General features: G+C 34.9%; 1 protein-coding gene across 3 annotated transcripts; it reads right to left on the bottom strand.

The window, feature by feature from the left end:
- Nucleotides 1–3,559: 3,559 nt before the first annotated feature.
- On the bottom strand, nt 3,560–9,633 carry LOC107933855 (casein kinase 1-like protein HD16). 3 transcript variants are annotated; one of them, XM_016866145.2, is made up of 17 exons: nt 9,186–9,633; nt 7,979–8,441; nt 7,512–7,637; nt 7,352–7,425; nt 7,179–7,248; nt 7,024–7,079; nt 6,839–6,910; nt 6,646–6,740; nt 6,373–6,439; nt 6,161–6,290; nt 5,853–6,071; nt 5,637–5,767; nt 5,016–5,190; nt 4,833–4,923; nt 4,308–4,465; nt 4,015–4,203; nt 3,560–3,858 (listed from the first exon to the last, which is right to left on the bottom strand). In XM_016866145.2, exons 2-17 carry the CDS (start codon nt 8,384–8,386, stop codon nt 3,799–3,801), a joined length of 2,121 nt encoding a protein of 706 aa, XP_016721634.1. In that variant the 5' UTR covers nt 8,387–8,441; nt 9,186–9,633; the 3' UTR covers nt 3,560–3,798. The 3 variants fall into 3 exon arrangements, with proteins under 3 accessions (XP_016721634.1, XP_016721636.1, XP_016721637.1); XM_016866147.2 differs by having other exon boundaries at nt 9,208–9,587; XM_016866148.2 differs by having other exon boundaries at nt 9,257–9,587.
- Nucleotides 9,634–13,036: the final 3,403 nt, after the last annotated feature.

Raw genomic sequence — 13,036 nt, 5'->3', positions numbered from 1 at the left:
TCAATGAGTCATGCTCCTAACTTACAGAGTATGGCCTCTTCCTAGAATCAAAATAATCAAACATCCTTTTAAAATTCAGTACACATAGGACTTAGGTAATAATTAAATGACTATTATTCTTGTTTTCGAGGATTTGAGACCTCGTGCCCTGACTTACAGGGCATGATCTTTTCTTCTCGATTAACTCGAAATAAGAATGCATTTTTCATAAAATTTAATTTAGTTAGCGATATTTTAATCAAATAACATTATGCAAAAAAAGGGGATCATACTTTAAATTTTCTTTGAATTCCCAATTCTCGACACTAAGACATCAAGTAATCAACTATATACCAATTTTGGGCGTTATGAGTTTGCTAATCCTTCCTCATGCGTAACCCAATCACGAAACCATTTCATGGATTTTGTAGACCGAAAATCATCGTTTTAGTAAATCTAACATTTTATTAAAATGATCAAATTACGAAGTGATCCGATCACATCTAATAAAAAGGATTGGTGGCGACTCCATTTTCGTTTTTAAAATTTAAAGTCGATTTCTAAAAACGGGTTTCAACAACTTCTAATTTATTAAATGAAACAATATAAAAATAATTTATACAAAAATATTCAAAAAAAACTTCTATTTTATTAAATGAAACAATATAAAAATAATTTGTACAAAAATATTCAAAAATAAATCAATGCATGTGTCGGTCGAAATTAGTGCCACATAGGAGTGGTCGATAGTTACATGCTGGATTCCTTCTGGGTTCAGTTTTCGGTCGGGGTTGTGGTTGTTCGGGATCAGCTTATGGTTGCGGGTGTTGGTAAGATGACCCACCTTGATAGAACAAAGATCACGGAGGTGTTTGCATTACCCACGGCGAATGAATGTAACCGGCTTGAATCTTATAAGGCAATGGGGATTAGAAATTAGTTGAGCTCTCCGACAGTGTCTCGTACGGTCCCTCCTTGGACGATGGCCTATATATCATCGGTTGACTCAGAGTTATCGGGAAATGAGATGCACCGGGTCATACATGCCAACCTTGCATAAGGCTGGAAAAAGTATACATATAAGGATTAGGATACACATAAGGGTTAAGATACGCACCTTGCATAGTCTGAAGAGGCAATGGTGTAGGTATCGTCGCTTGCTTCGTTGGGACTAGTGATTGCATAGGCGCTATTGATGCACCCGCCTCGCCATCCCTTGTCATTGGATTTAAAGGGCCCTGTCGTTCTCTTTCGACACAAATTAGCCGATGCCTCTCCTCTTCCGAGGGCAAATATGGCTTGCCATGGATCCTAAACCATGGCACATAATCTGGATCACACGCTAACTTCGGAACGATAATCGGTTTGTGAGTAGGTATATTATCGTACCGATTTTCCCACATTTCGATATATTTCGAGTGGAAAAGTCGCCAATGCGTACCTAGTCATTGTAAGTCGATTTTGCGCTCATCATCGAGCACTTCAGGTGCCACGGGAATCGGTTTTCGAAATTCGAATTGCTGCAACACTCTATCTGTCTGGTGCATCTCAATGGTAGCGTAGCTGACCAATCGAACCCTAACGTGCCAGATGTTCAGATTCTGTAGGAATTCATCTAGAATTACTGCCCGAATTGCCGGATCCTCGTATGATATCCATTGAAACTATATGAACGTGATAAAAATATTAGTTATATACATAATACTAAATACGAAATCGACTATGTTATGTCTATATAGTTCAAAATGAAATAAATACTTAATGCACTTCCGACCGTTGGTCTAATAGAAGTTGTATATCTTCAAGTGCGGTAGGTATTCTCTCGTAACTCGACAAATGGCTCCACCTATTTAAATAAAATTTTAGCATAAAATTTTATTTTAAATCTATTTAATAATTATAAAATCTAAAATAAATTTTACCTTATTAAGAGTGAGAATGTATACAAATGGTCCACTTGAGGACGTAAAAATGGAAAGCGAAACTGAGTCCATGATTGTAACAGTGAGAGGCAACGCCTGATTTTGATTTTATTTGGTTGCGTCGCTCGACACATCTCTCGGTACAATGTCGCCAACACGATAGACCCCCAACTGAGTTTGTCAGCTGCTCTAAAATCGATGAGTTTTAGCAGCCACCTTAGATGTACGAGGTTTCGTGACTTGTCCGGGATCAGATAACCTCCGATGATCTGAAGGATGTACACCCGAGCATATCGTACTCTTTGTACTTCAGTCGAATCATACCTTGGCACCAGGAATGTCTCTCATAACCAGCCCATATCGATCCGGCCTCCGTAAATAATATCTAGAATTGCACCTAAAAGACCATAACATATGGCTCCCCAATCAGCAGATTGAGCGGGCCCGATGAGTATGGACTCATCCACTGATAACCCCAACTGTAATTGCACATCCTCTAAAGTAACGGTACACTCCTCACATGGAAAATGGAATGTGTGCGTCTCGGGTCTCCACCTCTCCACAAACGCGCTAATGAGTTTCGGGTCCAACTTTCACTCTAGGCCTATATTGGTCATATGCCAAAACCCGCTTCACTCAAGTAATTTTCAATCAACGATGATGGAGGACCAGGTAGATTACAAATAAAACATTGTAACACTCGATCTACTGACTATTATAAAAAAATTATAAAAAAATATTAATTGAATTATAAAAATAAAATAAAAATATTAAATAATATTAAAAAATGAAATTAACCATTACCATTTTCATTTGGTCAACAGAGATATGTTTATCATCGAGACGAATTAATTGTCGAGTCATTGCTAACACGATCAAATTTCTTAGAAATTATAAAAAAATACTAATTCAGACAAAAATTAAAATTTTAGAGAGCTTTAAGAGCTTTTTTGAGAAATTTAGAGAGAAATTTGAAAAAAATATAAAATTGGTGTGAAAAATGGGTGGGGTTTTTATAATCTTTTTTTCCTTACCGTTGTGCCCAACGGTCAGATTTTTTAAACGGCCGTTGGAGATGACTGTTGGGAGATTACACGGGGAAAAACGCGTCCCCGTCAGGGCTTTTTACTAAAGCGCGTCCACGTCAATGCGCTTTTGCCTGACACAAGAAAAATACATTCCCGTCAACGCTTTTCTGCGTTATCCCCTAAAAACGCGTCCACGTCAGCACGTTTTTGAATTTTCAATCCATACCCATTATTCTTTTTTGGAACGACCCATTTCTGTAAATAGTTTCAAAAATAGACCTTTATTGGTACTATACCCGATTTATAAATCTTTTATTTAATTATTATTAAATCGATAATCAATCTGAAAACCAATAGTCTAACTACAAAAAAACATTTGAGTTATAAACCATATTCTGAAATGTCAAAATGCATTTCTTGGGCAGATTTGTTTCAAGGGGAAATCAAAGGAAGTAATAAAGGATGGAGAAGTGGTCAGACTTCCCATTATTTTTATGATTAATCACAATGATTTTCGTAATTAATAAATAAGATCAGCAATGTGAATGAAGAGGATGATGATTGATGAGTATATTGAAAACAACCCCCGCGGTGTGAAGCTGAATGGTTTCCAACTTAAGGAAAAAACAATTGCAATTTAGTAGCAGCCATTTATAATAAATTCAAAGCATTGTATGATTCAACAAACAGCTGCCATTACTTTCTGAGGTTCTCAAATTGTATTTGTTCTCTTTTCTTTCTCCCTTTTTACATATGAGAGGTTTCTATAGCTGAATTAACCCCCCACCACCCATTATCTCAACACCAAATATACCTCAACAGCTTCAGATTTTTAACATTTTTGGACTCTCGTAATTTACAGTCCAGAGTTAGCAGACCGTCCGCCCATAACAAATCGATGCAATGTAGAGATTTTTTGCCCATTTTCCCTACAATAACACCACCAGAAACAGTGAATAATCGTCACATATTCAAAAACTAAACTCCTCAAAGAGGTGGAGCTTTTAATGCTTGAACAAGTTAAAAACTGCATTGCCAGAGGTTTTAAAAAGATAACAAGGGTATGAATATCGGCTTATGCCCACCTTTACATGGGTGCTTGGAAAGGCAGATGTGCGAAGAGTTTCCTGAGTTTCATCCATCGTTTTTCGTTTTGGAATGCTCAGTATGAAGGCAGCTTGATCTACGGTCGCAGCCATAGATGTTATCCGGTAACCACTTTCCCATCGCCGATGTATTCCTTCGCTTGGATACAAAAAATCAAGCTCCACAACCTTGAATCATTAAATTAAATACACAATGAAGTTATAACCAGCTATTTTGGAAATGGAGGGCAGTAGAGAAATAGATGTACATAAAGAGCAAAAGAAAGGAATACCTGGTCAGAGAATCCAGCGTTCCTCGACATCACTACACCCCAGCGACTCCCAGCAGTTGTCATTGATGTTACATGAAACCCCTCTTTCCACTTCTTGTTTATCCATTTGAAGGGAAAAGATTCACTTACTTTGTAGGACTGCTGAGTGTAAGGAGTTCCTACAAATCACAGAATTTCGAAAGCAGCTTAGTAACAATCTGAGGCATGCTCAAAACTCATTACTTTAGCCAATCTCAGCTTGCAGCTGACAAAGCTAGACGTTACGCGCACTTCCTTGCTTAAGGTTTAATTACATCAAACAAGCCTCAATGATACAATCTCTAGGCTGATTTGAAAATATATTCATATTCATCTGTTAATAATCATCAAGCTATCAATGGCTGCAGCATCTTCGCAGCAGGTACAGGAATATGCACGTAAATTGGAAGTGTATCATCCAGGCTAAATTGTAAATATGAAGTTAGTGCAAGACTATGGTCTTAGAAAATTCAGTGGCATAAATATATTTGGTAGGAAATTACCAACCTTTCGACATAACAACCAAGGAACTCCCATTATTTGCTCCAGCTATTGAACTAATATAGTAGTTCCTTTCCCACTGCTCCATAATCCAATCCTAATGAAATCCAATTGGGATATTAAAGTAAGTCAAAATGTATGTAATCCGAAAAGAAAAATTGACAGGAACTAGTGCTTTAGAATAATAACCTTGTGCAGAAAGACTGCTGACAATTCATAAACCTGGGAAGTGAAACCTGTTCCCGCATCCATGATCAGGGCCCAGAGATTTGCCGCTGAAGCCACACAACTAATAAACAATGCATCTTCATTACCCTTCTCTACATGCTGATGCAACCTTGAATCTGCTACGTTGTAGTGATATCTACAAGATTGATAAAAAGTTACGGAAACGTGGAACAACATTTGAGAACTACCCGACAAAGAACAAACTCTATGCAGAACAATTTGTAAACCTCATGGCTCAATATCTCATATTTTAACAAAGAAGCATGCACCATAAAAACAACATCAAAGAGAGGCAATCTGATTTGAGTGGACCATTTTCAACTTTGAACACCATATATGTTTCGTCATCACATATGAGACATCAATAATGGGAAGTGTTCTCCAAATATGCTACAATATTACTGTGAAGATGAAAACATGCAGAAACAACGAGATTAACGCAATGCCTGAATAGCTTCTGGCAAATGTTGATATTCATACCACTCAATTAAACCCAGCAGTGGAGATATAATGATAGAGTGGTACATGATAAAAGCAGAAGTACAAATGAATATTATATTTAACAAGAAAATGCAACTTTACCGCTGCTTCATGGGGCGTCGTGCATTGTAAACAGAAACCCACTGAGTAGCAGGACTACCCAGTCGTACTTTTTTCTTAGGTTGCTCATCTTCTTCCAAATTAATGACTAATCTTCCACGCTTTTGCCCAACCTATTTATACAAAAGCAAACAGAGAAAGGTTGTTCATTCGAATACCCTATGCAATCCAGTTTAATTGAGGGGGGAAAACAACAACCTTAAGAGCTCCATCAATTCTAATTGGTCTCAATGGTATGCATGGATCAATTAGGCTTTCAAAGAAGGATATGAGCTTGGCATAATTGGGCTCCTCATCAAACTTCATATTTATAACAGCTTCAAGAAACTGCTTGAACGGGGCAGGACAAAAGCAGCACATCAACTCTGGAGATGTACCCATCTTTTTCTTGCAAACCAGAAAACTTTTGTCATCCCCCTGTGCAGTTCCAAAAAGTAAACAAGAATAACTCAGGCAGGAAATAAAATCAGATTACGTAAATCATCAATCAAAACAACAAACGAAACCTGATAACCCTGCCATGGTAACCGTCCTTTTATGAGAAATATCAATGTGTATGCCAATGACTCAAGGTCATCCCTATGACTTCCAGTCCGACCTAAATGAGCATGTACACTAGCATACCTAATTGTTCCCCTGACAGAAGAAATATCCAAAGATATTAATACCAAGCTTAAGCAATAATTAATGACATTTAAAAAAAAACAGGTATACGCACCTGAATACATCAGGCCTCTGATCATAATCAATGTGTTTATCAGAGTGTGCATCTTTCCATCTAGAGGCTGATCCAAGAACATGGGAGGCAGGCAGTAATAAGTACCAAATCTTGAATAGCATTTATTACAATTCAATAAGACATGACTGAAAATAAAATAGAAATCTTCCATTGAAGAGAATATAAACTAGTAGTTAACCATGATGTGATCATGGTTGACAGTTCAGGAAGAAAATACAATTAGCAGGGAAGAGAGGACAGAGGCAAATATACCTAAACCAAGATCAATAAGATATAGCTTCTTCTCATCGACTGATCCTGGTTGACCTAATAGAAAATTCTCAGGTTTCACGTCGCCATGCACAAACCTTTCTTCAAGCAGACAATAAACAATAACAATAAGTTGCTACTATGCAAAACAGGAAGGTGAATTTAGTAAAATGCAGAAGGGTAATGTATGACCAACCCCTTTAAATGAAGCCTTTCAAGAATTGATATTGCCTCCACTGCAATGCAGGCAACCATATTTGGTGACATCCTGTCACAGTACAACATGTTACAAAGCTGAAAGAGTATAGCAGACATATGTACTCGGGTAGAAATGTACGGGTAGGTACAGCAAAGAGAAAAGAAGAAGATTCTATTTCTTACGATTGTCCTAGAGAATTCCAAACATCCCAGAGACTAGGACCAAGCATATCCATTACCTGAAACATTCATTATAGTTTTGTAAGATACATTAAGTAATTAGTGAGTTAAGACACTACAGAGCTAAAAACAAAAACAAAATGAAAATGAAAAATCACCAGAATGTAGAAGTCTCCCTGGCGACCCTTGTAGTGCACCCCAGGAATCCCATAGCATCCATTTAGGGTACTTTTCATTTCACAATTAGATTAAAAGGAAAACAGTTAGAATTTCCTCACTGCACCAAAATAGATAGTAATGTTTAATAATTTTTATGATAAAAATGCCATACTTGTAGACTTGCCACTCATAAGGTGGACCATAATTGCAACCTTTACTGTTTCGGTGCTCTAACTTCAAGGCTACCTGTGATGAAAACATCTCATAACATTACATCCCAAGTGGATTAACCTGGAAAACCCTTAAACAAGGCATGAGTTTCCAAGCCATACCTCAATTGCATCTGGTCCAATTCTATCACTACCGCCACTTACCCTTCGGCCGACATAAACTTGGCCAAAACCACCCTTACCCAATTTCCTTTCTACCTTATATGCAGGAGAATTGCCCACTTGTACCTGCAATGAGTAACAAAGTGATATTCAGTCAAGAGCTTCCTTAAGAAGAACGACTAACTAACGAGGAATGTTTTTGTTGGTAAGAAACTAATGATAAACTCAAAACAGAAATGATTATCCAAATAGTTTTCAGCAAATTTTAAATGCTGAAATAAAGAAACCACTATATCTGAAATTGTATTAGCAACATAGTCAGCTCTTAACTGAAAAAAAGCATACAGGAAAAAAATTGTACTCAGCTGCTTTTCTCATCAAGAGTGAGGCAACTTAATATGGAAGACTTAAGCTAAAAATAAATATATCTAGCAAAAAGGAAATATTAAATTAGTAATATGAAGCACCATTTCAGGAACCGGGGTTGTGCTAGCTTCTTCTTCAACTCCCACTATTTTGTCACCACTTCCACCCTCCATCGCAATATCTTTATCTGCCACTACCTCTGCTTGGTTGAAAACAGGTTCAGCCGCAGCCAAAGGTGCAGCCTCAGGAAGAACTTGACAAAGCTCAGGGTCAAAATCTGTCAACCTAATGCCCCGGCCTCTACCAGCAGCTCTTGGCCTTGTGGGTACCGCTGGTGAGGGTCCTTTGGCTACACCTACAGCATTACCCCTTCCTCTTCCACCAACTCTCCTCCTTGATCTGTTTTGAGCAGGCAGTACCCAATTCTCTGCTTGAACAACAGGCTGAGAAGGAGGCTCAAGATCACCAAGGCGTTTCGATCTCCGGGCTCCACTTCGCAATTCTGGCATCCTCACTCCATGCAATTCACATTGCCCGACTTCCCTCAGCACCACTCCAGATCTCCTGTAACCAAAAAAGTAACCAACTTTACCAACATAGAAACTAATAAACACATATAGCAAAGCACCGCAGATTTGCAAAGATCAAATGATCAATGACTAAGTAATGAAATTTTTTAAAGCGCCCTTACGAAAAAAAAAAACCAAGATTTACATAAGCTTTTGCTGTCATGACATTGCCAGATACCAAATTATAAACAATAAAAACACAATCATTGAGTAATTTAGCAAAATGTGGAAACATGCAATTCTTGCTATAAATCATCCATTAGATTTCTCTCAAAGCGGATACCAAATAGACTATTTAGCAAATACCCTTCAAAAGAGATTTTATTTTTACCAATTACAAAGCAAATGTAGCTGCAACCATACAAAAATCAATGCAAGTACATCACATATTTGATAATAAAAAAATCAAACTTCATAGATCGCGGGAATCAGTCATTCAGTATCAAACAAAATAAACATAAAAAATTTACAATATAAGAAATAATATTTCAGCTCTTTAAATCTATCAAACAAAACAACAATGCTCAATCAGCAATATTTAAATTTCATCACCCCCAAAATATGATATAAGAAACAGAAAAATTGAAATTTTCACATGAAAACTTTTCATTTCACAATCAGTTAAGATCAGGTTCTCAGTAACCAAACAATTCTCAAACAGATCATTCAAATTTTCATCAAATATAAATAATCAAGGGTAAAACTGATCATCAAACAAGCTTAGGAAAAAAACATGTACCAACAAAAACAAAAGAACTCGCAGATCAAATATCCTCAAAACAACTTGTTGGGTCAAGCTCAGATCCTTACGAAATGTTGAGAAAAATAATTTTTGGGGCTCAACTTAAATAAAGGGGAAAACCCCAGAAATAAAAGTCAATACTTGGGGGAAACAAGGCAGCCTTGCTCCTTGGATTTTGGGGATAAAAAACGAAGATACAAAACTCAGGGCGATTACAGACAGAAAAAAGGGGGAAATTTTGAGAGATTGATTGAAATGGGATGTAAAAGATGATACAAAGAAGTTTTTTTGGTGGAGAAATGGGTGAGTCTTTAATAGGTCAAACAAAAAGGAAAAAAGAAAAACAAAATTTGTGTGAAAATGAAAATGGTGGTGACAGTGGTGTTCTTTGATGTTGTTAGCTAGTTTATCAACATAAATATGGATGTCTCTTAAAAAATTATCAATATCTTCTTCTTTTTTTAAGTTTCTCTTATTTTCAATAATTGTTAGTGTAAACTATTTTTATAGTAATTTAATTATTTAAAATTTTAATTTTAGGCAAGTATTTTATAATTTTTATAATTTAAATGCGTACTTTATATAATTCGATCATTTTGATCACTCTTTTAAAATTACTCACATTAAAAACATAACTCTTTCATTTTTAAATTCACCTCGGATAATGCTTTAAAAAAATGCCAAAAAAATCTTAAATGACTAAAATGATCGAATTATGTAACTTGGATACTTAAATTGTATATCTTTTTAATTCCTAAAATATTTTTTTATAATTAAGTGACTATTTATATAATTTACCCTAAATATTAATACAATTATTTATATATTACCACTTGCATATATAAAATTAAAATTAAAATGCAATATAAAAGCACATTCTTGTATGGAAGAACAACCTATTCAAACTTTTAAAATAATATTATTAAGAGAAATAGTAACCAAACTCAAAATAATTATTTTTTATCGAACGTGAAGATAATCTAATTAAAAAATTAGCGTAAGCATAAAAAGAGGAAAATAAGGAAAAATTTTATATTTAAAGAAAATGTTTAACATGTTATAATAAACATGGTATAATAAATAAATCATAGTAAAATATACTAAAGATCTTTAACATCATCATCACCTACGTATGGATTATATAAATTTAATTTCTTTGGATAATTATTATCCATAGTGTGCAGGCCTCAATTAAAGATAGAAATTGTAATAGCTCTAGAAGGCAATCGACAACAACTTAAGCAACAGATTTGGAGTGGTCATATTATAAAATAAAAAAGAATAGTGTTGGTAACGTGTTATAAAATAAAAAAGATTGAAAATAAAGAACAAATAAAATTGTTAGGGATTGACTCGATTAAGCAACGAATAAATAAAAATAGAGGAAGAAATTGAGAAATTAAACACACAAATTTAACATGGAAAAACTTCTCTAAAGAGGATAAAAAACCACGAGTAAAGATAATTTACTATAATAGCAAAAAAACGAAGAGTACAAAAGATGGAGATAAAAAAACCAAACACGTAAACGCAAAATTCTCCTCCAAAAGTGTTATGAGTTCTAATATTTTAACGAATGTGTTTTCTAATGTTGTAAAAGAGTTTATTTATACTAATAAATGTTAAATCTTCTAGAAAAAAATATATTATGTTTAATTTAACTTGCAAGCAATCTCTTATTTTATTTAACAGGAATTTGTTAAAGTTTCATTAAAAAATTTTAACGTTTCGATAGTTAATTAAGCAAAAAGGAACTAAATCGTAATAGTTGAAAAAGTCAATCGCTATTAGTGTAAAAGTTTAAGTTTTAATTTCCTTTAAATTTTAATGGGTAAATTACTCATTCTTAAGATGGTGGACGGTTTAAGTTTTAATTTCCTTTAATTTTATATGTTTTATATATTATTTTCTAATATTAAAATAATATAATAATGTTAAAATAAGAAAACATAAGGTTTTCTTCTTCATTTTTGGTTTTGTTCACCACCGAATTCACCATGGACGTGCTTCTTTGGCTATGGCTATACCATTGCATGATCAAGATCGAATAGAAAATCGAGGAGAATGAAAAATTATCAAATAGCCTTTATACTTTGACATTTCTGTGATTTGGCCAAGTAAGTTCGTATGGTTAGAATTTAACATCAATATGAATTGTTGAATAGATTAACATGGTACAACTTGTATATTTATTTTTAATTATTGATAGTTAATGGTAATTTGAGATATAATATTGAATTTGATACTCAGTTTGGATTCAAAGCGGGATAGAGTATAATTGTGATTTGGTGTGTTACGGCGGCTTTGAGTGGAGATAGTATTGGAGGGAGATATCTGTATATTACCCGAGTAAATCAATGTTCAACATTTGTTGCGAACTCTCGTGTTATACTCTATGTTTGGTGCGTTTCAGTTGGATCAGCTCTTATGAGCTTCTGTCTGGTGTGTTTCGGTTGGATCAGCTCTTATGAGCTTCTGTCTGGTATGTTCGGTTGATTTAACGATGTACTCTTATCCGTAAGTCATTCTTCAAATGGAAAATCTCTATAAGGTAATTTGTTTAATGAATTCAAAAGATTTGCTATTTATTGAATATTGATCTAAACATAGATGAATTCATTGGTTGAAATTGTGGATGATAGGGAATTCTCATGGTTGATTATTATTGTTTGAACTATTGTATTTACTTTGGTAAAATTTATCATTTTATTTCGTCGAGCTTACTAAGCATTCATTTCTTACGTAGTCATCTTTCTCTTACTTTACAGATTATTGGAAGCTCGGTCAGGTTGGAAGCTTGTCGGAGATGTATCATACTATCCAGCGATTATATCGGTAGATTTGATATCTTGATCAAGGTTATAATGGCATGTAGAGGTGAACTTGTGTTTGATGAACTAGTTGTTATGTTTGGCTTGTAAATATAGTAATATGATTGGTGTGCTTTTGGCATTTGATGTTTTGATGATTGGTGTTTTTATTGCCAAATTGATGCATGGGTTAAATGGCCAAAGTGGTATGTGTTGGCATGGTTGAAATGTGGTCAATTAGGTTATGTGTTGATATAGAATTTAGTTAAGTTTGTTTGGATGAAACATGATCCTTTTGATGCAAATGTAAGTATGAATGCTTGGTTGTGATTGAGGTGCCTAAATGGCATATTGGTTGAATGGGCTTATGGTATATTGAAATGGTCTTATTATGCATATTTTGGCATGTTTTGGTGCATTGATCATAGGTTCATTTGGCGTATTGGTAATCGTTGAAATTGAGTGAAAGAAAGCTTGATTTTGGCCTATTTCTTGTCCACGCGGCCTAAGAGACGGGTGTGTGTCCCCTGTAGGTTGTTAATGGTTATTTTTCAAAAGTTGCATGGCCTAGCACACGGCCTGGCACATGGGCATGTGAGGCCATTTCGAATGTTACACGGCCTGAGAAACAGACGTGTGTCTTAGCCATGTGAGCCACACAACCTGGTTACACAGCCGTGTGACCCCTGCAGTTTAAATTTCTGACTTTTTCCTAAAGTTTTTGATTGTTTTTTTATTTAGTCTCGAATCATTTTTAAAGTGTTTCTATGGCCTCGATGGCTCGAATAAGGGACGATATGCATGTATTTAATTGAATTGTGATATGATTTATCTAATGTTTAAAAATGAATGTCTTTTATGTTATAGATTTTTGGTAATGCTCCGTACCCCTATTCCAGTGACGGATAAGAGTTAGGGGTGTTACATAGAGATTCTCAAGTAAATTCAAAATTGAGTTAGATAGAATTTTTAAATGAGGTAAAACTTTATCAAAACTGTTTTATTTGTTTGCAACACTCAAATAGAAAATTTTACTTA

The sequence above is a fragment of the Gossypium hirsutum genome, chromosome D11 (genome assembly GCF_007990345.1).
Source record: "Gossypium hirsutum isolate 1008001.06 chromosome D11, Gossypium_hirsutum_v2.1, whole genome shotgun sequence".
Classification (NCBI taxonomy): Eukaryota; Viridiplantae; Streptophyta; class Magnoliopsida; order Malvales; family Malvaceae; genus Gossypium; species Gossypium hirsutum.
The sequence above is the reverse complement of the archived record's forward strand: the minus strand, read 5'-3'. Positions and strand labels throughout refer to the sequence as shown.

Coding starts and splice junctions, on each gene's coding strand:
- LOC107933855 (XM_016866145.2), bottom strand. CDS start 8,386: ATGCCAGAATTGCGAAGTGGAGCCCGGAGATCGAAACGCCTTGGTGAT. Junction 4,924..5,015: donor CAGCAGTCTTTCTGCACAAG/GTTATTATTCTA, acceptor GGATTTCATTAG/GATTGGATTATGGAGCAGTG. Junction 4,466..4,832: donor CTTGGTTGTTATGTCGAAAG/GTTGGTAATTTC, acceptor TGTGATTTGTAG/GAACTCCTTACACTCAGCAG.